Here is a 24,752-nt window from a genome sequence, read left to right as displayed (position 1 = left end):
GAATAACATTAAAGAGTGCAACTTAGATTAATTTTTATTTTTAAAAATCTTTAAAATGAGATCTGGATTTTTTTTTTCAAATTTTTGCCGATCATATGCACAGAAAGATGGCTAAATTAATCAAATTAACTTTTTTTATTTCAGAAGAAATTTGCAAATTTTTGGCAGCAAAGTATTTAATATTTCAATTTGATTCCGGCTAATCAGCAAAAACGCTGTTGTTTTTTAACCAAAAACAACAACATTGACAAAATATTCAAAATATTTTTCCATTTAAAAAACAAATCTCGTAGAAAAATTAAAATTAACCTGGCAAAACCAACTAAGTTTGAAATTCATTTGACCCTGAATTTTATGGAATTAATTAAAGGTAAAACTTACGCCATAGAATAGACCAAACTCCTCGTAAGGCAGTTTCTGGTCCTTGGAGACGACGTCCTTGGCCAGTTTCAGAAGAGGGTCTTCGTAGCCCCACAGCAATTGAGACACGCTGACTTCGACGAAGGGTTTGATTTTGAGGATGTCCATGATTGAGGCCATCGCGAGTCGCAGGAAGCGAGCTGCGTGCTTGCTTTGCGAGGTGGCGCTCTACAAAGAAACAATTACATCATCTTCTGAGTTGTTGTTTTTCACTCAAATTACATATTATGGATCGGTTTAAAAGGGTTAAGGGACACGTGTGTTGCGTCTGAGATTGCAGTTGTTGCACACACTAATGAGTTTGTGCGACATTATTTCTAGTAAAGGAGTTGGAGGCGAGCGTCTTACCAGCATGGGAATGTTGGGGACAACGACCATGTCCTCCTCATCTCCAGCGGATGCTTCGGCGTCAAAGTAGAACACCTTGCGCTGCTGGAAGGTTACGGTGGCGTTGTCGTGGAACTCGACGTTCACCCTTTCCCATTCTTGTCTGAAACAAACACGCAAGGCTCGTTAGAATTAGAAGAAAAAAACTGGTTTTCAGGTTTGCAATAAGCACAAATTCAATTCTAAAATAAAACACCCCTAGAATATTTTGAAAAAGAAAAAATCTCATCAGTTTGTTATGTTTACACTACTTATTTATTACTGACATCCTATGATCCTATTAATATTTGTAGATTAAATTGGACACTGAAAAGCACTCTCTTTAAAAAGATTTAATTTATCATTTCAAATTAATAATACTGAAATTGTTTCATTCATATTCATATTTTGGCAAATATTGAATTTACTAATTATCACTCTCATCCATCGTTCAAGTATTAAAAAATTTAAATCTATAAAGGCCAGTTTTATAATAATAAATAAAAAAATAATATCATTTAATTAAATATTGCAAATAAACATTAAAAATTGAAATTAAAAATTTATATATTAAAGTTTAATTTATTATTAACTTTGCTATTAATTTAAAACATTGCGCAATTAATTTTGTCAAATCTCTCTTCAAACAGTGACACCAAAGTGACACCTAAATAATTCTGAATAGGAACATAATACTCTCTCGCACTGTGTAATAACACACAGACTGTTGAATAATTAAGCGTACGTGAATGTGCATACAGTACGGAGAGCACATTTCGACGTGCATGTGTGACTTTCCCAACTTTCACTAACGAGAGCAATTCTAGCGGAACTAAACGGTGCAAGCGCAAAGATTCCTCTCTCGGTGATATCAGCACGTGCGGACGACCAGGCACGCATGCAAAAATAATCATTTCGGTGCGAAAAATAATTAAAACGAGTATTCCGACTAACTGTTTTCAAGGCCGAATCAATTACTTCAGCTAGCAGAACGACTTTCTAGGTGATCGCGAAAAGGTCTAGTGACTAAAAAAGCACGCGAAAAGAAATTTACGTCTCTCTTTCGTTATGAAATGCTCTCGCCGGGCGTTATGTCTACGCAAATCCGCGCCTCCGGTGCCTACGATGTGTGCCACTGGCCCAGATTTCATCAACTCGCGGTGTCTACCTGAAGCCGCCATATTATTTGTATAAAATTAAAAGCAAATATGATTATTAATTTAAAATTGGAAAATCATCCATACAGGAAAAGCTCAATCACTGTAGAGTAATTTTAAAAATTATTTCAAAATTTATAAAATATCCAATTTTTTTCTATCTAAATATATATTTTTCAGCAAAACCGACCCTTGGGTTAAGAGTTTTAGATATATATGTTTGAAATGTCCGTACATTCATATCTCACAAATTAAAACTAACGACTCTGGGAAGTCGGAAGCAATTTTCTTCAATTTTTTTTTCTAAGTAAATACTATATATAATTAAGTTAATCACTTGTTAATTGTTAATGTACGTCTTTCTTTTTAGTAAATTTTTTGTACACTGCAATGCTCAATATCTCATAATTTATTGCATTAAAAAATGAAATTCCTATCAAAATTTAAAAAGAATTGGCAAAATTTAAGATTTTTTTTATGAAAATGGAATATTGAATCTTTAGTTCATTAATTGTTTGAAAATTAATTGGCTCATTATAGTAATTTTCCACAATCCACATTTATTAAGGAGGTATGCAAAGAAATTTAATTTTATCGGGAGTGATTACGAGTCAAGAATTGAAAATTTTTCACTGAATTAAATAACATTTTTGAGCTGTAAAATTTGCGAATTCCAAACTTCAAAGGTAATTTGGGTTATTTAATAATTCAAAATAATGTTGTGAGTAAAAAAGATGTGAGGTATCGGGCCAACAGTTTACTTAAACACACTAGACCAAAAAGCTAAAGTGTTTCCAAATTCAATAATATACTCGCTGAGCAAGTGCCAAAAGCAATTTAAATTTTTAACTCAGACAGCTGGATTAATAATCTTTTTAATGTCTCTCTTAATTCCTCTCCAATTTAAAAAAAAATCTATGTGATTTGAAATAAAATTTAACTTTTCATCAATAATAAATAATAATAGATCGTAAAATAGTAAATAGCTGAAACGGGTTATTCTATCTATTTTACTATATAATTAAATTGCGCCACTGGACGCACTTTCATCATTCTTGCAGTAAATATTATAGAAACACGTTGCACGACAATTAAAACCTCCCAGCGAGATGCATGCATTTTGAATTGCCGTCGGAAAACTCGTTTCCCTTTCATAAATAAGGAAATCGCGGCTGGATTGTTTAATAAATCAAGCCCGAGGGAAACTGAGTAAGTGAGTAAATAATAATGTGGGAACTGACCTGAAGCGGTACTGCCTGAAAAAGGTCTCACTTGCGCATTAAAAATTTGGGGAAGCGACTGACGAAGGTCGTTCTCCTTGAATTTGCGAGTGGGAAAGCCCTTGTTGAGGACAGTCGAAAATAAATTCTACTCAAGTACCTGTATCGTCGCGAATCGAGAGGGAATTTTCGAGTGGCTAGTGAGAGTAGACACAATCGATTTGCACGCCAGAGAGACAACTCGTGTTTTGATCGACATGCACGGCCGATTGGAAATGGGAGCCTTCGAGAGTTTGTAGAAAGAAGTTAATAAACGGTGGTTTTATCTGTCAAGATCTGATTGAATCAACAAGCTTCGTAAAAGGAGAAAAATTTCTTGATTGAATCAGATTGCATTATGTGATAGAAATTCATGAAAAAAATTCTGCTTATTAATCTCATTCACCAGCTTTTATTTTTTAATCCATAATTTTTTTCACTAATTAACTTTGATACATTTATAATTGAATTTTCAACAATCGGTTGTTTCGGGGTATATTTTAATGATGATTTTCACATTAGCAATTTTTAAATTCAATTTCGTGATACTTCTGAATGCTTCTGAATAAGCTTTTTCACCAAACATGTTACTTGACTTGACTAAATTTTTGTTAAGTTTTCGTTTCATTTTATTTTCCTGAGGTATCTCAACTTATGCAGTAGACCACCAATGATGATATTAATTTTTTGATCAATAATAATTAATTTGAGATTTTAGTCAATTACAGGAAACGTTTATAAATTTTATATTAATATTATATATGACATGAGAAGTTTCTACAACGCTATGTTTTTTACAATTAAGAGCCATTTTCTCCTTCTACTTGACAGACAACAATTATTAATAATAATAATAATAATAATAATAATAATAACGAAAAAAAAATTTTATTTTAATTAAGCTGAAAGAAAGTCTAAACTATGTAATGTAAAATTTTATTTAATTTATAGATTCCTGTTTATAAATAAAAAATTTTTATAATATAATAAATTACTATAAATTGTTGATCAAAAATTAAATTTTTTTAAATAAATTGTTTAAAATAATTTACATTAAATTTAACTTACAACAATAAAAAAGTATTGTAATTGTACCTGTAAACATAAGGTCCAAGTTCTTGGACGATAGGTTTTGCTCCGTCAATGAGGAACTCGTCGGCATTAGTCACGTTGTAAATGTAGATCTTCATGAGTGGCTCGATGGGCGGTTGTCTCCACCATTTGAATGTTTGCGAGCCCTGACGCAACGTGATTTCCTGGAAGCAAAACAACGCGCACCGGTCAGTATAATAAATAAAAAATTCTTTTAATGTTATATTAGAAGTGTGCGTGTAACATTAACGGCCAAGCCAGCTTTTATTATAGAGAAATAAGAAAAGGCTGCAATGTGTTGTGTGTTATTAATATGCGTGGAGGCACACATTATGTGTTTGTAATCGAGGGAAAAAGAAATGCGCTCGCCTTAACTAAAAGGCAGTTGCACTTTCTCCATTCAATCGCAATGAACTCTGAAATAGATGTATAGGAGACGGAAATCGCTCCGCAAATGAGTTATGCAACCAAAGGGTAATTATTGCTAATGGCAGAGCGCGCGACAAAATAATTGTGAGAGAGTCCATTAAGTTTTTTACTGGTGTTCCATGAGGAAATTCAGTGCGTCATGGACGAACTAAGAAATACGGAGAAATTAAGCCTGTGTTGTTTTTCCCTGACGAAAAGTCATCAGAAAAATAACCAGCAATTTCTCAGAATGATTCATTGATGTGTTTTTTTTAATAAAATTTCAATGGGTGTCATCAAAAACATATTTTCAAAATTAATTTAATAAAATACAAGGCGAGACGTTTTCTAACATCAAAAATAATTTATTTTAACACCAGGTTTAAATTAATTAAACATTAAATCAAATCAGATAATGATTACTTAAATTTACCAAATTCAAAGAGTTAAAGGAGAGAAAAGCTTGGATTTTATTTGAACCTTTCCTTTCAAAATTATTTTTTAAGTGTTAAACGCTGCTCTATTATTATGTATTAAATTATTAGCTGGTATTTAAAAAATCTTCATTCCTTTTTTGTATTTGATTAAATAAAAATGACAAATGACAATAATTTTATCAATTATTGATAAAAATACTTACATGTCCAATGAAAAACTGCACCCATTGGGAGAAGAAAACGGCGACCAAGGCACCGAATGACAGCAGCACCAACGATACTAAAATCACCAACCCTGAAACAAAGATCAAGTTCATATTTTAATTAACTATAACATGAATGTACTGAGAAGACATTTTTCTTTATCATTATGAAAAATGAGTTCCGCAACGCGAAAAAAGTGGAGATTTTAGCACCTGAGCCGCCCAATGCAGCCTCGGGTTATGTCACACAAGCCGCGGCCTTGCAAAGGTGAACGGGTGAGCAGACGCTCAAGGAACAGGAAGAGTTGTTTTATTTAACTAATCACGTCGCGCTCATTCTCACAAATTCACTTGTTTTGCTTATCACGATGATAACGGGCTTTACTTTCACTTTGTTGGCTTAAGGAATTTTACATGTTAATAAAATCGCTGACAACTTTAATTTCATAACTTTTATGTCGAATCTAATTTTGGACATTGTTGTCCTATTTGAAACTATTGAAAGGCAACAAAAGCTTTCTTAAAAATCTTATTTTAACCAAAAAGTTCAAAATTAATTCGCAAAGATTAGATAAAAGTTTCTTTGATACTTTAATTTTGTTTTAAGATTTTTTCATTTTTCTCATTTCCTTAATTTGATATTTTATGCAATGGGAACCTTATGGAAATTATGAGCTTCTAACCAGACAATTGCGAAATTCCGGCATTTCAAATTAATGTAAATAGCAGACACGAATTATCTTTAAAATGAGAGTTCAAGGTAAAAGTTTCAGAGTCAAAGAAGAATCGTGAGTAAGCAAATTTTGCATTGAGTTTGCTGATAGCTGCCGTTTACATTTTCAACAAAAGTAACATAGTATCTTCCAAGTGTTTAATTATAATCATGATGATTTTATGGTTAGATTCATGATCATGACCACAAACTAAATTACATTATTGGGCTAGGGCAGGGCTGCTCTAGATAATATAATTATTAATTTGTTTGAAGTGGTTTTAATATTTATCTAACATTTCTTATGCATGGATTTTTAAATTTGATAATTTTTTACTTCATTATTATGGTATCGCATAATCAATTTTCTTTAGGGTTAGGTCAAGCCAAAGCCATCTTTAAAAACTTTGCTGTTTGCCATAACTTCAATTCAACGACGGCTTTACTCAATTTTTATTATTTATTTAACGTATTTTAAATTTTTTAAATGAAAAAATTTAATAAATAATATTAAATTTTAATTTACTTAATTTATCAAATTAAAGTAAATTTTAAAATAGGAAAATAATAATTACATAAAAATATTACAAAAAATAAAAACAAAATGTACATATTTTATGATGAAGTTTTTTATTATATAAAAAATTTTATAGTTTTTTATTATTTTAAAATTTTATTACAATAATCTTACGCATTTATAGATATAATCTTGAATTTTTAAATTCAATTTCATTCATCTCATACCAAAACACGGCCCGAAATAATTTGAAATAATTGTGGTGGCCACGCACAGGAACTTTGTGAGGAGAGCAAATGAAGGTCAAAAGAGACACGAAATTCCGACAAACTTGCTCCTTCCACCAGAAGATTAACGAGCCTCTGCAACTAACATTATAAGCTTGCAAGGATCCGACGTCTCTTGCGGAAGACAAAATCCAAACAAATGATTTTCGACCTCAACATTTACTTTCCTCATCACATATTTTTTTTACTGTTTACCTCGACAAACAAACAATGAAAAAACCAGATGAGTAGCAAACATTTCACAACTTTTGCTCGTAATTATTGCTGACTGCGAAAGAAAAAAAAATAGCTCGACCCTGCATAGTTAAAACGTCATTAAGGGATAGAAAAAAAAATGCAAGATTATTAAATAGTTAATTTTTATCGCTACGAGATTGTGCGTGTGATTCTGAGAAAAGGTATGCACATGTTATTATCGCAGATCGAGTGAAATAGCAAGTGATGCAGTTTCAAAGTCATCATCTCTTATTATAAATTTATCTTCTCATATTTATATGAGAAGATAAAATCGCTGCAGGCAGATTTATTGTCATTGGTTTCGCGGAGTCGATTGCGGCAGGAAATAAATTATTGCGGTACGCAGAGTAATGTCGACACGAACAAGGCGGAGAGAGGAAGAGAAACGTATGACATATTAATACTTTTTATTCTCCTGGCTCCTGGCTGATGACTACGCTTATCGTTGTAAAGGTTTCAATAGTATTTTAAATAAGAATATTGTTGTTTTAGGGATTTGGGATATATTTGGGGGAATTAAATTTCAATGTATCAATTTCAAAGTGCCAAAACATTAAATAATTATATAGGAGACAGTTTAAACTGATTAAAAATAATAAAATTTATTGAAAACCATAGCAATTGTATTTGCAAAATTTTCGGTTAGCAGAGAGGGCAGTAAATTTTCATTAAATTATTCAAATACAATAATGTTTTACAAACTGTTTTGCCTATAAAATTCAGTCCAATTAAAAAGTGATAAAAAAAAGTAGGCAATTTAAGTGTCCTCCTCTTATACAGATTTTGCCTAACATACATTATACTTACAGTATATGATTAAATTAATTTTATAATATGGGTGTTTAAATTGCTGATTAAACATTATAAAATTTCAATTCAAATACGCACTATCCATTTTAAAAAGAAGAGTGGATTTTCTTGTATTTTTGAAAATTTATATTGTGCAACATATAAACGATTATGCTATAACAAAAGCTACTTTAACAGAAATGAACCCCGTGATCAATTGACCTAAAAAGCTAAGAGAACCATTACAAAAATATCTACCGGCAATCTCTTGGAAACAAAGTCTGCGCATTATTCAAATCGGTTTGCAAGATCACCGCACACTTGACACAACTGCTTGAAACCTCTCGAAAGAGATTCGTTGTTATTCTCTTTGCGTTCAGCCTCAAGTACAACTTTGCAGATAATGCATCTCGGAAACACCTTGCTTGGCTCTCCGCAGGCGAAAATCTTATTAAAACACGCCGCGGCACGGCTTGGCTTATGCTTGCGTCACCCTCGCAGCATTCATAGCAATAATAATTTTCAGCACGATCTCTTTGACAAAAAGACTTGCGCACTTTCTCATTTATATATTTGTTACTTGGTCGTCTCTTGTCATAAGGTAAATAAAAAGTTTTGAGAGAGTAACGACTCTTGACACACAAAATATATAATCCTCTTTGTCGATTTGCAACGTGTTAACGAGCAACGAAATTTTGTGTTTTTATATTATAGCTTTGAAGATTTGCTGAATCATAATCATAATTGACATAGGTTCACTCAAGAGATTTTATTTGCTGTTTATATTTCACTATAGATCTAATAATATTGCAAAATCACTTAAATATTTAAATGCTTTCTTTTTATTATACAGGGCGATACAGGGTAAAAATATAAAATAAGTACAGTTAAAAATTTATAGTTGACTATTTCTAGAACAAAAGTCCATTTTTGCAAATAGGATTAAAAGTTCAAACTTCATTAAAAAATTATTTGATTTGTCACAACATAATAAATGTAAGAACAATTCAAATATGCATTATGGATTATTGTGAGCTTTTTAATTTCAATTTCCATGTTTAATTAGGTAAAATTTACTGTTCAAAGTAAACGCAATGGTATTAAAAAGAGTTAAAAATTTTAGTAAAGGTACACTGTGTACATTGAAAAAGGTATGATAATGTTTTTCTTTTGCTAATCGTTCAATAATTAAAAGTGCTAATTATGCAACAATAATAGGAATCTTCCCTCAGTTGTCAACTTCATATTATGAAATTCATTTTTAATTTTAATTAATTTTCATACATTTTGTTTAAATTTATTCAGCGCACTATATACCAAAAGATGATCGGAACTAAAACGATCACGTAATTTTTTAAATAAATGAGACCAGATTGGCTTTTTTCATTGTCATTAAACTTTTTCATTCACCTTTTGCGGTGCAAAGCGAGGCTTGAGCATTTTATCATTGCGTAATCTCTAAATTTTAGCACCGCTTAACAATACGACATGCCCTTGGTCTAGCAAAAAGATAAAGGAAAAATGCGGTCAACATTGACATTTACACATTCCGGTGGGAAAATTTTTCAACTCTTTAGCCAAAACAAGTTTTCTTTTGCAGCCGTGCTGGTGCACAAAAAAGAAAACACCAGCAACAGGTGAGAGAAGAGAGAAAGGATGGAAATTAAACCGTCTCGTATAAATGTAAAAATTAATGTTCATATGAGAATCCTCTGAAACAAAGCATCAAATAAATTTTCCCATCATCGATCTCCTTCGAAATCGGAGCACGCCGGCGCTAATGAAGGCCCGCGAGGCGATTTTGAAAAGCGCGAGAATTTTTTTGTTCATTGTTATTTTCGATCATTGAGCAGTGCATAGCGCCACTTTGATTCCATTCCGGTGAGATAAAGCGAGAAAATAATTCCGGCGCGACGACGGCGTGATTAGCTTTCTACTTTCTGCAAGCAGCACCACTTCAAAGGTTACCTAACGCTCGGTGCACCGCGGCGTGGAATTCAAATCTCTTCGGCGCGCGCTTAATAATAATAAGGGCCTTAAGTGCCGGCCGCCGCTCGAAAGCAGCCGTTCGTTTCAATTTATAGCTAAACCAACAAATAATACGAATCTAAGGCACGCTACGAAAATGAACACAATTTAATGCATTGGCGAGCATTAGAGCCGGTATTTTTTTTTCAATCTCGCGCACATCAAACACTTTTGCGTAATAAATTCACTCGAGAGTGAGAATCGGTTGAATTTCAAACAGGCTGTGAGTCGCAATTGTTTTTTTATTTTCATATTTCTTGACTTTTAATTAATTTAATTTTTTGGCAGAATGAATTTTTTTGTGCATGTAAATGGTTGTAGGATTTTGTCATATTCATACAGTATTATGCTTTGAAATCAAACTGGCCTTTCCTGGTTGACTAATAATAGATGATCCAGTTTAGCTGTTCTCCCATTTATTTCTCTGAATATATTATTATATTTTCACGGACTCTTGCAACATTGATGATATTGTAAAAAAAAACTATTAATAATGAGTTTTTTTTTAATTTGCATTAAATTTAATCATATTGTTAGATTTAAGTTGCATCGCGTTCAATTCAGTAAACCGCAATGAATTTAAAAAAGAAATAAATTTTTAACAAAAAATGCGTTATTTTAGGAAGAAAGTATTGTAATTCTTATGAATCATTATCGCCATAATCTGTTGAAAGAGTGGCATAAATTTATATTATGTAAATAGAACTACAGTAAATTAAAAAACAAAACAATTTTTTAAATTTTTTTCTTACTATATTCATGTGGTTAGTACTATTTATTTTTAATATTTTCGTTTTTTAAAAAGAATATTATTTTATAATTTAAATTTTTTTCTTTTTTTTTCAATTCTTAATCATAATCAGACGATATAATTTTAAAATATATCTTGGTTTACAAAAAATTTGGTTACCAAAGTTTGCATTATTTGTACAAATAAGAATTCAGGTGCATCACATATTCATTAAGATAAATGAAAATTGTGGAGCCATAATCTACATTTCTGTTTATCAATTTTATAATGTACAAGCAGTAATATTAATTAATTCAACGAATCACAATCTACTCAAATTTTAAAGCAAATGAAAGATGTCGGTCAGACTCTACATATTATTTAAGGTATGCAGCAGAAATTTAAATCTGCTAAATTTGCAAAATGAAATCTCACAAATTGCGAAAAAATTGCGAGAAAAATGCAAATGTGTGCGTCATTGCGCGCGGAAGATAAAAGTGTATCCGTGAATTATTTTCATTCCACTTCCCTACTAAATTAAATATGCATCAACAGTTGAATCACAATTGTAGTATGAGTATGTCTGAAGTTTGAGTCAGAGGCGTGTTTACGTCTGCCGTGTGTGCGTCATTCAAGCTTTTTGAAATTCATTATATCTTCGAGGCGGCGCGCGGGCACCTGCCGCGAGCACCACACCAGAATTCGAATAGGATGAATTGCGCAACAGCAGTGAAAACCAGTCTCTCCGATGACGCCGGATAAAAAGTCAAGGAAGATCAGTGGTTGGCCGAAGAGTGGAATTTTTTCCACCGAGTGAATCAGCGCGATTCGGAACTCCAAGGCTATATCCTCTCAAAAAGTTTTATTGTCGGAGAGGCAGATGAGTTCTTCATTCTGCTTATAATATATGTTGATGACGTCTTTAAGTCCATAAGCGCTCCACTCCCCGGTGAAGAATTTTCCCGAAAGAGTTTATAAATAAAACAAAAAGCTTTTTCTGTTTGTTTTGGGAAGTGCGAAAAGCGCGTCGCACAAAAGTAAACAGTTTGAAATGAATATTGAATTTCAGCACAATCGACGGTTTTTGGTAAACAATCGAGCATTTGACCTTCGGCATAAGTGAATTGCTATCTTCAGATTCTTAACTATGAAGAATTTCCGGTTAGATTAGGAAAATATAAAATATGTAAATAAAATACGCTGATTTTTTTTTTACGTCATTGTAAATAATAATTTATTATTCAAATATAAACTTCAAAATTTTTGCTGTTTGGAAATAATTTTCAAATATTCTTAATTTTAATTGCCATTTCTTTTTTTCATTGAAATATTACAGCATTAGCAAATTCGCAGCTCAGACTTTGAGACTTTCTCTTTAGCAGTGACATTTTGCTAAGAGTCTATATAGAGTTGTCGTAAGCGCGGCGTAACTCAACATTTTTTTCCTCAACTCGACTGCCTCTTAAAATTATATAGGTGACACATATTAAAGCAAAAAAATCTCCAACAACTGACGTGTGGTAATATTTGATCCGATTGCCTTTATGGTGCCATTTTTCAACTCGTTTTTCTGGACCGCACACGCCTCCAGCGATTCTTACTTAATGTTCGCGGGAAACACGATAATCTGCACGCGGGTGCTGAGAAAAATCTTGCGGTGAAAAAAAAGGAGTGACGTAAAAAAAGTTGATGCACGTTCAAAAAATATAGCAGCTGGTCAGTGACGAACCTTCGCACTTTCGGATTCTCGGTTCTTCTCATTGTTATGCAACGCCGGCGATTGCTAAAAATAATCGTATAAATACTAAACATGCCCCAGAGCCGGTTTCGATTTCAAAATTTTGTTTGCGGTCAACACTAGCTGACTATTAATTAATTGCCACACAGACGATGCAACAAAAATTTGTTCATCCTATATATATGTGCACAATATCCTTAAATTTAATAGAATATCAATATAAAGATACTTAAAGATTGCTTTTCTGACACTGAAACTTATAGTTTTATAATCAGTTGGTAATTTTAATTCGAATGAAATTTTATTGAATATTTGTATCTAAAATAATTAAATCTCTTAACGTGACAATAGTTTCTGGTCATATAATTTATTGTTCGGACGAGAATAAACATCTTTTCGGACGATCGAGAATAAAAAATAACCGTGCATAAGTATGATAAAACGTTTGATTTAAAGTAAGGTGTGGAATAAGTAGCTTTGTTATATACAATAAAAATTTGTCCAGCTTTAGATAGAATTTGAAACATAATTGAAAAACTATTCAGTCTAATTGCATGTGATTAGAATAAAAACTGAGACGAGTTAAATAAATTAAAAGGCGTTATATACATATTAAATTTAATAAATTAAAGAATTAATTTATATAAATTTTGTAAACAATAAAATATTATTACTAAAATATTTAATGTAATTTAAATACAAATTTTGTTTTAATTATTTACTCGGTCTGTTAGAATTAAACAAAATCAACTAAATAATCGATTAATAATTGTACTTACACCACTTCCTCAGGTATCCACTCTTAAGTTTGTCCAAAAACTTTGCGCGCTGCATTATAATTTTTGTGTGTTGATTTGCGTTTCAGATGATCCAAGTAAATTGGAAAGAGTCTTTCTGTATGTCGAGTGTAAATAAATATAATTTCACTTTCAGCGGCGCATATCCAAAGCAGAGTGGCGGCGGCGCACCAACGATCGAACAACAACCTGGTACCTTCGCGTCTCAGGCAACACTGACTGAGACACTGCCTGAGAGACTCAGCGTTCAACTTTCTCACTCTCTCGCTCGCTCTGCAGGAGCAATCAATGATGGCAGATTTCACCTTCCAGCTAAGGCGAGCGAACCAATGGTTTGCTTTCGAAGGCAGCGCCTCCTCGTCCACTTTGAAACGCGGTGACCTTAGCTTGCAAAACAGCCCGATGGCCGTTTCCTCATTTTATGTATTTGTTTGGAATCGCCGCAACCGTCGGCAACCGGAATATCAATTGTCAATAATAATCCTCCTCGACATATCATCATTTTTATCAGCAAAGAAGGAACGGCTATTTCGCATGATACTTTATTTATTTGAACTTGGGGCCGGTGCGTGAGGTGCTGGCGTTTGCAAATTATATATTTTGTCATCATCGTTTAAATAGCTTTTGCCTTCCACGGAATACTCACGATTGCTATTTTTTTCAATATGACCTTGCTGATTGCGCTTTTTTCAGTTTAATAGGAAGAGGAATTGTATTTCTTAAAATTTTTCAATACATTCTGCTTCAATTAATATCTCCTCGATGTTATTCCTATAAAATTAAAAATAAATCGATAGATCTGTATATTTGAAACGTCATTAATCTCTAATTTATTTTCTGAATTAATTTTAATGTTTACATTTTATTAAGAGAGTTGAGGACTGCAGTTGCTTTGGCCTGAATTTCGTTATCTGAAATTAGATAGAGACCGTGACCGTCTGCAAAATCTCGCATTCTGCACGACACGGCTGCGCTATGTGTTGACAGCGCAGATGTCATTTTCTGCTTCAGGTGCGGCAAAAGAGCTTGAAAACGAATGGAAACACACAAGAGTCTCCTTGCTCTTATAAAAACGAAACAAAAACACTTAATTAATAAGAAAAAGCTTCTGAAAAGCAAAACCAACATGTTTACTATCAATTTAATTTGTGAGGGGAAAAAATCATATTGACAGATATTCTTATGCTACAGCGGATAATGTAATAAACGACGTTAATTTAAAAAAAATTGATTATTAAAAAAAACTTGATTTAACTCTGAACAGTGATTATTAATATGAAATAATACTGTTTCTATAATTTTGTTTTTATTTAAAACATTAAAAATTAATGTCTTTTTTATTTAATTAAACATTGATTATGTAGTGATTTCAATTGGTTTTAAACAGTTTTAAATGGATTTATCTAAAGGTCCACGTAGGAGATATTATCCAGTTCTACAGACAACTTGCTTTTCAACCTGCTATTAACAGCTGTAGCAGCTCTGGATAACATTAACTCCGTTCATTTAACATCTATATTTAAAGGATTATAATTTATAATTAGGTGTTTTTCTCACACCGCAAGGCATTCGACCTCTAAACATATAATTTTGTCCTTTAAACTTTTTTTGTTACTTCACATAATGTTAATTGAGTGCAAAATAATACCAAACAGGAAAATATTTTATTTCATTCTAATATAGAAATTATAAATAAATCCGACTATTAAATATTACACCGGCCTTTGAAAAAATATTTATGTTTTCATAGAAGATTCGTTTTAATTTGGAAGAATTTTTTAGTCGAAAAAGGCTCCTTTTGATTCCAAGGTCTCGTGAATTTTGTAAAGGAAGAAACTGTAACTAATTTGATGCGAAGGTTCCTTTCGTCTCTAGCTCGGCGTTTGGCGATCGACGTTTCGCCGCCGCATTTAATTAGACGTGTCGCTCCAATTTCGATTCTCGGAGACTTGAATGAGCGCACTCGGCGAGCATCTGCAACTCTTTCGCCACTAACGATTTTGCCAGTCGCTTTTGCCTCGCTGTGATTTGAATAAACAATGTGATTTATGTGTGTCACATACATTGTGGAAAAGAGAGAGAGAACATAAAATAAGGCATATAAATGCAGCCGCACACAGTTGTTGGCCAGTAACGGTGCTTTGTGCACAGACACACTACTGCCTCCGTTTGTATATAAAATTTATCTCTGCAGGTTGCAGCGCCAGCAGTCACGTGGATGTCACATTTTTCGTAAAAAAGCTCATAAGGTTAAGCGCTGCATTATTTGAATTTTTACGAAGACCAGCTTTTATGTAGGACGCCATCAATTATCATATAAAATTGAATCAGCAACATTTTTTATAATTAAAAACAGTTTGATATTTTTCTCTTTTTTTCTAATGTCACCCTCTGTCTTTCAACTTTCAATTTTAGCTATATTCAATTTAAAGGAATAGTGGAATATTATTATTCCTTTCTATTATTTTTTTATTTTTTTTAAATATAGCAAAATTATCGTTTTTTTAAAATTTTACAAATGGAAATAAAGTATAAATCTTGATAATCTGATGTAAACGCAACAAGACAACGAATGGAAGGTTGGAATATAATTTTTATACCAGCGAGAGAAAACATGATTTGTTGTTGCCTCTTGCCTCTTTACTTTTTTAAGGTGCGGGCTGAAAGGTATAATAAATTTATATTTCTCATCTGAAAAATAACGTGAATTGATTTTGCAACTTGATGGTTGTTTTGGTTTATAGCTCAAGTAGAAATGACCCAGATTAGCCAATAGCAATTGTTGGTAAGCAAAAATATAATGATTCAATTTCACTACTCTTGACTCCGGGCATATTAATCAGACTTGTTAAAAATTTAACGATCTTCCTGTTACCACTCGTATTTAAAGTTTACAAGAATTTGCGCTGATTTTTTATACTTTCCACCGGTCAACTAGAAAAACCACTTTCAGATTTAAAAAGGCAAACGGTGTCTACTAGTTATTGGATCTTGACTCTCTTTTATGTCCGCAGGCAATAGTTGAGACTTATATGTTAATAAAAAAATTATTTTTGTATAGCTTTTTGTCCGATGACAATGAGATTTATTTGAATTGTGTCACTGACTGGGCCTTGGCGGCAGTTCTGCAACGTTTGCCACCGTTTTAATTTTGCAAGTTACTCCTTGATTTGGCGCGAAATCGAATTCGTCATGTGACCGTTCATGCATTATTTTAATTACGCAAATGAACACCCGAAAATGCTGTGGTAACGGTGGGTTTTCACAAAGAAAAACTATGAGCGGCTCACTCACCTCAAAGTCACCTTCAAAATGTGCATAAATAATGACGGGTGGCAAAAAAGCGCCGCGAATAAAATAGCTGCGAGAGCGCTTCGACTCTATAGCTGGTCAAATATTGCCTCTGCAGCGGTTTTTTTGTATATTATTTTTTTGGTCGAGTCGCGACCTTGGACGGCAGGGAGCTTTGACTGGGTTGAACTTGTGCGCAGGATGTGGCTCTCTTAATTTTGTAAAATTTCACGGCCCACAACGGCTTATTGTGATTATAGGGGTGTTTAAGCACAGGCCCCTGTGACTTTATTTTGACCCCGACTTCCATGAAAGTGAAATTCGTTTTGTGTCAAAACAAAAATAATGGAATTTGTTTTATAAAGCTTTTTTTCAAATAGTTTTCTTTGGGTTTCAATTGCTAAAAATTATTTCATAGCTGCGATCATTTCACAAATTAAATAATTAATCTCCAAAAAAGGCATTTAAAAATAAACAACTGACGTATAATTATATAGATATATTTTGCGCACCTCAACAGATGTAAACAACAAATTAGTTTTTAAATATAAATAAATAACAAATCATTAAATTGTAAATTTATCACATTAAATTTATTTTATCGCGAATTTTCTTAACAAATTTTTTAAGTTGTATTTGTTTTAAAATATTTGAAATAAATTGATTAATTATTAACAAATATTAAAATTTTTACATTATATATAACATAATTACAAAATTATAAAATTAATATAGGGATAAGCAAACCGTATTTTGTAAATAGCTTTTCTAATGCTTTAAAAATAAAGATCTTGAAAATGTAATGGAATGTCGAGTATAGAAGAATATTCATAATAATATTGCTCTGTGGTATTTTCAATTCTATTAATTAACTTAAGTATATAAATCAATCATTTAAAAATTCCTTCCACTCAAGAAAAAGAACATTTTAACTCTCATGGTATTATTTTACTATAAACGAAGTTTTTGCTTCATTATGAACCACAGAGGGACAAAAATATGTTATTTATTAGTTCAGAGGGGAAAACTATATAATTAAAATTCGAGAAATTGAGCAATTAATTTCCACTCGACCGATCACATAACTATACACTTTCACGCATACAAAAACGTGTTCTTGAGAAACGCACAGTTTAAACTTGACCGTGCTCATTGAAGACCAAAAATGAAGAGCCCTCGAATCTGCGTGTCATTCAGTGCATTTGTGCATACAAGGTATCAAATTTCGTCAAACTGCGATCCAAGGAAAAGATTTTTCGAGCATAACCTTTAAGCGAAACGTGCCAAGGTCTGAATTCCACGTGCGTGTTCCAATAGAGAAATTCAACAAAGATCGGTTTAGGGCTTCAGGTCTGGCCAAAAATCGAATCATTGTCATGCTGTTCTCCATTGTGAGCCGCGATGATTTTGCATCCCTGCTCACAATGACGTTTGTAAACTAACTATATTGAGAAAGTTTTGTGCACCCATTGATTGGCAGCCACCTGTTTGGGGCGTGCAAAGGCGACATTGGGTCACAGGCGAATTTCTTTGTTTCGCCCGCGAGATGTTGCGCAATCAAACATTATGTGATTACGAATCGACCCCAGCATCACTTTGTTGTCCAAAGCAATTTGGCACACACGCAAGGCTGAATTGTCAGGTGAACACTGCATCAATATAAAAATAAGGAAAATAAGGATAAGTGGAAAGTGATCAATCAAAAGAAGTTTTTCTAAATAAGAAAACAATAAAGTCTTATCTTTTTCTTGTGTTTGATAAAATATTGACGAAAACCACTGTATTGGCTGAAATCAAAATTTCCTGATTTTTTTTTTAATTTGTCCTACCTTGATAATAAGAAATAAATACTGATGTGGTACAAATACTTTTTAAAATATTTATCAATAAAATTGTATTGCTGATGTAAAATGAATGGTGCCGTTCCAATTGGATTTCAAAGAATTCAAAGTTTTTCAGCTAACTGTAAAATCGCCTAATATTTTTCTTTGACTTTTCATTGAATTGGTCTCACTAATCATTTTGCAAATATTTAAAAGAGAGCGACACACATGTATACCAATGGGCAGACACACATTTTTATTACACGGGATGCTTGTGTTGAAACGAAGGGAGAGTCTTTCTTCGTTCCTTCGCACTTTTCAGCACCGCGCCTTCTTAGAAAATTGGCTTGGCTAAGCTGCCTTGCATTGTGAGCTCACTCAGAACTTAGCGCGGCTTTTGTATGTTTTATTAATAAGCTGTCGCGGCCCTGAATTTCCCCAACGAGCAGAACCAATTTATTTTGCAAATTCTCCTGTTTATAATTATTGATATTTTAAACTTTAAAGACGATTCAATAAAATGAATAATGTTGACTGCATGATTGAAAAATGGGACACGAAGCTAGGGTCTAACTAAGAAAATATAAAGGGCAATTCAATATTTTAATCTGACTTAGTCTATCTTAACCCGTAATTTAAATTGCATGGGTGGGTTAATTTAGCTTGGGTCAGGTTAGGCTTTCCGAACGCCCTAAATATTATTTTAGGAAAACAGTTCAAAGAAATCTGGAAAAATCCCAAACACAAAAATATTATTTCAAAATTAATTTATTTATATTGTATTACTTATTAGATACTGTTGTGCCTCAGAATGTAATTTATTATATGTGACTGACTAATGAAGAAGAAAATAACCTTCAGACTCTTCAGATCTCTATAGAATATTATTATTTAATAGAATTGTAGCTGCAAAAATAATAATTTTTTCCGTTTATAAGCTTTTAATTAAAATAGTTTATTTTAATTTTTAATTGTTAGAATTTCACAAAATGTGAAAGAAAAATTGTTGTTCTTATATAAAAAATTATTTTGTTTTCAAATGTAAATAATTGAGTGCTTTAATACTAAAAAATAAAATTTACATGTTGTGTGATAAATAAATAAATTAAATATTAATTTATATTTTTTATACATACTTCACTGGACGTAGTATAAAAATACAATGACTAATCAAAATTCCTTCTCTCAAGCTTTAGCAGTTGTCACTTGTCAATAATGTGAAAACAAAACACATCATCTATTATCACGAAAAGACGACGCATCATATAATTTTCCGGTCCGCACAAAGGAACTTGCTGACAATACAAATTGTGAATATTTGAAGTTTCAATGCCAATTTTCACCAGCATTTTCGCAATTGAAAAAGTTCCTTTCAACTTACTTGCACCTCTTTTTTGCGCGTTCACAGACCAAACAAGGGTCCCAGCTTCCCTCTGCTGTTGGGTGAAATTTCCCGGCACGACTTTTGTGCTCGTCGGCCGTGTTTGCTTTTCTCCGCTTTGTCTCTTTGCACTCGTCGCCAGCCGTGATTTTGACTTCCAGCGCAAAAAAGCACTTTTCACCCTCCACATTTTTGTTCTGCACCACTTGAAACTCTCAAAACAAAAAGTACGAGAGTTGGCCGCTTTCATCTCGCCGGCCAATTAACCTTTCTTTGACTCGCTGATTTTCGTAATTGCAGAGAAGCAGCTTTTGTTTTGCAATTTGTTCACAACCGGAGCGCAGCGACACTTGGACAAAACTGACGCCTGTCTATATGTATACGAACACACGCACGTAATTAGTTATTAATGAGAAAACCTGCACCGTGCTCGCCGTGCCAGAGTTCCATTTTTTATTATTTTCTCTCCTCGCGGTCGATATCGCACTGTGGATCGATTAATTATTTTGCCTCGCTCTCAATTAGTTGGTTGTTTGTATGCAGGGTATGCAGACTCACGTTGAATGTTTTACAGGTGCTTCCAAGTCTGGTCGGTTTATTAGGTTAACTGACAAGAAGAGGCAAAACACGCCAAGGTGAATTTTAATGAATAATTCGTTCACCCAATAGAGCAAAGTCCAAATGAATGATTTGTAATTAACTTAAAACTACTTCAAAGAGCATTTCAAAAACCTATGATTTTTTTACACCATTATTTTGCTTTTTCCGTGAACACCCCATTCTGCAGCCTTTTCTGATTTTTTCAGTTAATTTGGTTTTAATAATAAATCAGCTAGAAAAATAATTAAGTGTCTCCCTCTGTTCTGAATCTGAATCATAAGAAAAAATTCAGAATCTGTCATTAAAAGTGTGTGTTTTGAGCTTGCCGTGATAACAAGGTTGAAGTTTGAACCATGCATCATTTGACCTTTTTGTAATTAAATATTTTTTGTTTCATACTGTAAGTAATATAGCGTGGGGCTATGCAATAAGAACGAAGTTGTGTCGCGCTGGTAGTCTACCCGGCAGGCGCAAAGAGAAAGGTGCATCATCTTTCTTGGCAGTCGTCCAGGTCGAGGCGCCCTCTTTCCTTAAAGTCGGGCACTCGGCTCGGATTGAGCTATGCATTGGCGCATTTTGTCCGAGTTTTCTGATGTTATGAAAGAAATAGTAATAATAAACACGCTCTGCTGCAACACAGCCCGGCACTGTGTTTTTGTGTGGCCGGCGCAGGAAATCAATATGTAATTTTAAAAGTAGTAGTTTAGCCTCCAAGGACAGCGCGAGATTTCTCAACTTATAAAACAAGTCTCTGTAAAAATTCATCGTCCTGAGTCGTCCTGTGTATTGAATTTAAATAAATCATAAAATATACTTTTAAATTTACAACAAATTTTTTGCGAAAATTCTTTTGATGCGATATTTGGTACGGTTTATAATTTTCAATTTGGCAACCTTGTTCGAAAGACAAAATATATACACATATTATCATTCCAGAAGTCAATCAGTGTGTGATATTTATAGCTTTTTAAAACTTTAAAAATTCAGCATCAACAACAATTGTTAAAAATGTTTTAAAATATTTTAAATTTAGTGTTTAACTTTTTATAATTATGTATTAAATATTTTTTAAAAAATATCGTTTCATAACTATAAAACTTGAAATAATATATCTAGCTGTTAAAATAAATATATTAAATAGTAAACTAACTTATTAAATACCTGAGGGGTAAAATTTACTTTTTGTATTTTTGCACGCTTGGCGAGTAATATTATGCCTCAGTAAGGATATCTCAGTCAGCTCTAATTAATTAGTGTTATATGAAAATAAAATACACATGCAGGCCATAGAAATTCCAGCGGAAAGACGCAGACAAACGATAATACGCCAAGGGCGTGACGTGCGGTATATTTTTTCATTGAAAGTAAAATTCCTGCGTTTGTTGTTGAATTATAATCAACAGGGACACGCAAATATAAACTCTTTTCCTTCCTTTGTGGCGAAAATAATTGAGGTCCTTAAAATTTGTTGTCTTCTCTTCCGAGGTATAATGAACCGTTGTCTCTATGATATTCACGTCCAAGTGACATTCGAGTGGTGCAATAATGGCGAGCGAGAAAACATAATAATATTTTCTATACGCACAGCCGGTGGATTGTGAGATGCATCGGAGGGCAGACGACCTGTGCATATGCGTTCATTATAAACGAGTCAAGGTGAGCGCCTTCTCGATCAGCATTTAAATAAACTGCAGTGTGGATTTTGTTTCAAAAGCGCAGTGCTGCAGCGGACAATATTCTCTTATAAAGTGATCGGCACACGACTAGAAAAATAAACTCGTATCTATACCTATAATTAAATAAAGTGGCAATTTATGACATTTAAGTAAAATAAATAAGATTGGCAAACCCTGCATTATGAAATGATTTGGTAAAAAAACATTTAAAACATTTTAAACGTTAAATTTAATCTTAAAAATTTTTGTTTAAAAAAATCTTCTATTACAATTTTGCCCAAGATCTAATAGAAATGGTAGAACTTTTTTCATTTCAAGGCTGCACAAATATTTGATAAATTATTTTTTCTCAAGCATCTATTTTAAATAATGTTGGAGAGAAAATAATTTATTTTATGCACTTTTTAGTACTATCAACAATAAATTGGTTAGCATAATTAGAAAATGAAGGAGCTAAGATTATAAATAATTGTTTGATTAATGACAGCTGAGAATTGGATAATTAGCCTGTACAAAATACCTGTGATTTTTTTAATAGAAATACTAAAAAGCATTTTATTTTCATTAACAAGCATTTCCAGATTTTCGCAAAAAACTTAATTCAAAAAAATTAAAAAAAAAATTAAAATCTTTGAATGCTTTAGTCAAAACAGTATAAAAGCGTAGGTCTTTGTCAAAAGACGAGAAAGAGAACAAACCCCTGGTCTACCGTTCTATCAAACGGAGCATGTGATCAGAAAAAATCACATGACGGCAATAAAAATTTCGCATATAACGTAACGTAGACAAGTCTTTTTTTATATCTTTACAAGCACCAAAAAGCTATAGTTCTAAACGCAAATGTCAACCAAGGCATGAATGGAGAAGGTCGTATAAATTATTTTTCGTTTTTTTTTTTTCGCAAAGCAGAAGTGTATTTCGCGGCTCTTTTTCCGCAAAAAGCAAGGTTTTTAAAATTAATACCTAAACCTTCCTCCTCTTTCAAGTATCGTTTGTTTTTCATTTGAAAAAGCCAAATAATGGCTTTGATTGATCACAAATTAAAGTTTAAAGATTATAATGAAATATTGGATGAATCATTATCACTCTCTGAACTTAAACGCCAGCAGAATGAAAAGAAGAAATAAATATAAGATAATACACAATATCTTAATTATGTTTAATATATTAAATATAAAAAAGTAAATGAATAAATTGAAGTTTTCATGTATCAATACTTGTTCACAATTGTTATTTTTAATCAGTAAAATTTGTGAGCACGAAAGTAAAACAAACAATTTCTTAACAAAAATTTATCATTTTACCTATGAAAATAAAAGTTTGACTTCAAGCGTCTCAATTCTTCTTCTCCTTCATTAGATCTGAGTGACTTGACACGCTTAATTAAACAAAATTGTGCCTCTCAAGTGAACCACGTGGTTTTTTATTGGGTTGCAATAATTCGAGGGAAAATACTGGGTTGCGCCCGTTTCGCTCGAGCGAGTGCTCAGCTGCACATTCGGGCGATAAAAAAAAGAGGAGAGTTGCTACTTAAAACTTTTTCTCGCACTTGCAGGCACCTCGAAAATACGTATAACGAACTCAATATAATATAATAATACACATCGGCCGTAATGACACGGCCATTCTGACTGTGCAATTTTCCACACTATGTGCGCAAAATATCTCGGCGTCACGAATGACGCAAATGCGCCGAGAGTAGAAAAAAAGGACCTGATGAGTCAAACGTCAAACACACTCACACTTGACGGGATTCGGTGAGTTTGCGTGAATTTTCCGCGCTACTGTTTGATCTTCCAGCAGGACCTTTCATGAAGGAGACCATGCAGGGTTTAAATAGTTTGACCTTTGCTCAGAAGGTCAAGTTATTATATTATTCATACGCGTGTCTCTTTTTTTATCGGTAAATATCAAATTTTGTTGCATTGAAGGTCACAAAATATCTAATATTCTATTATTGAATATTCATTTAAATAATTAAAATTGCAAATACTAAGTCTTTCAATTAGAAGACTATAAAATCCTAGGAAATTATTTATTATTTTCAGATATTAATCTTGGTTATTTTATTTTATCATTTGTTAAATTTTTTCGGAAGGAACACAAAAATATTACTTCATTTGCACCACTGCCTCAAATAAACATTGGCTTTTTGTTCCTGAACTGACCAAGGCGCGTAAGAAAACAGTGTGAACTTCTGGTCACACGCGCCGGTATGGAATATAAATTAAAACGAGTGCACGTTGCTCGTATTACGGCCGTTTATTAGTGAGAAATAATTTGCATTACTGAGCAGCTGTTATAAATTTTTGAGGTCGTGGGAGATTTTTTTGTCGCGTTCTTTGACCTCACGCAGCCTATATTTGCGTACGCGAGTGATTTTCAGGTTCGCTGTCACCGGCGAAAAATCGTATCAAAACAACGTTATTAGTAAAAGTTTTGAATTTTTCACGCACCACCGAGCTTTGTTTATTTATATTAGCTCTTCACGTTTAACTGCTTGGCAATAAAAGTGAGTTTTTGCAGGTGAATCCTTGAATCGGTTTATTTCGTTTGCTCGGCCTACAAACTGTTTGATCCATGACCATGCGTAAGCTTTACACCAGATTATCCTAAAGCATGCAAGACTGAGTGAAATTGTTGCTAATGAAAACCGGGAAATTATAAAATCATATCTCATTATTAATATTAATACATATAAATATTTAGGTCTTAGGGCTTTCCCGGCTTTCAACTTTGATTTTTCTGTAAAAGAAATAGTTTCATCCTAGGTTATTTTTTATTTAAAACAAAAGGTGTAAGAA

The 24,752-nt window shown here is 32.7% G+C and overlaps 1 protein-coding gene across 2 annotated transcripts in view; it reads right to left on the bottom strand.

Annotated features, from left to right (window-relative positions):
* LOC132201858 (scavenger receptor class B member 1) overlaps positions 1-24,752 on the bottom strand; it is a 30,931-nt gene that overhangs the window by 3,477 nt on the left and 2,702 nt on the right. The window contains exons 1-5 of one of the 2 annotated variants that reach the window (XM_059628382.1): positions 13,160-13,445; positions 5,343-5,434; positions 4,298-4,458; positions 769-910; positions 382-588 (exon numbers count right to left, since the gene is read on the bottom strand). In XM_059628382.1, coding sequence (XP_059484365.1) covers positions 382-588; positions 769-910; positions 4,298-4,458; positions 5,343-5,434; positions 13,160-13,214 — 657 coding nt within the window. In that variant the 5' untranslated portion in view covers positions 13,215-13,445. Of the gene's footprint in view, positions 1-381; positions 589-768; positions 911-4,297; positions 4,459-5,342; positions 5,435-13,159; positions 13,446-24,752 lie in introns of those variants that run through there. The other variant, XM_059628383.1, reaches the window with a different exon arrangement.

This window comes from Neocloeon triangulifer, unplaced genomic scaffold (genome assembly GCF_031216515.1).
Source record: "Neocloeon triangulifer isolate White Clay Creek 2 clone unplaced genomic scaffold, ASM3121651v1 ptg000014l, whole genome shotgun sequence".
Lineage (NCBI taxonomy): Eukaryota > Metazoa > Arthropoda > Insecta > Ephemeroptera > Baetidae > Neocloeon > Neocloeon triangulifer.
The sequence above is the reverse complement of the archived record's forward strand: the minus strand, read 5'-3'. Positions and strand labels throughout refer to the sequence as shown.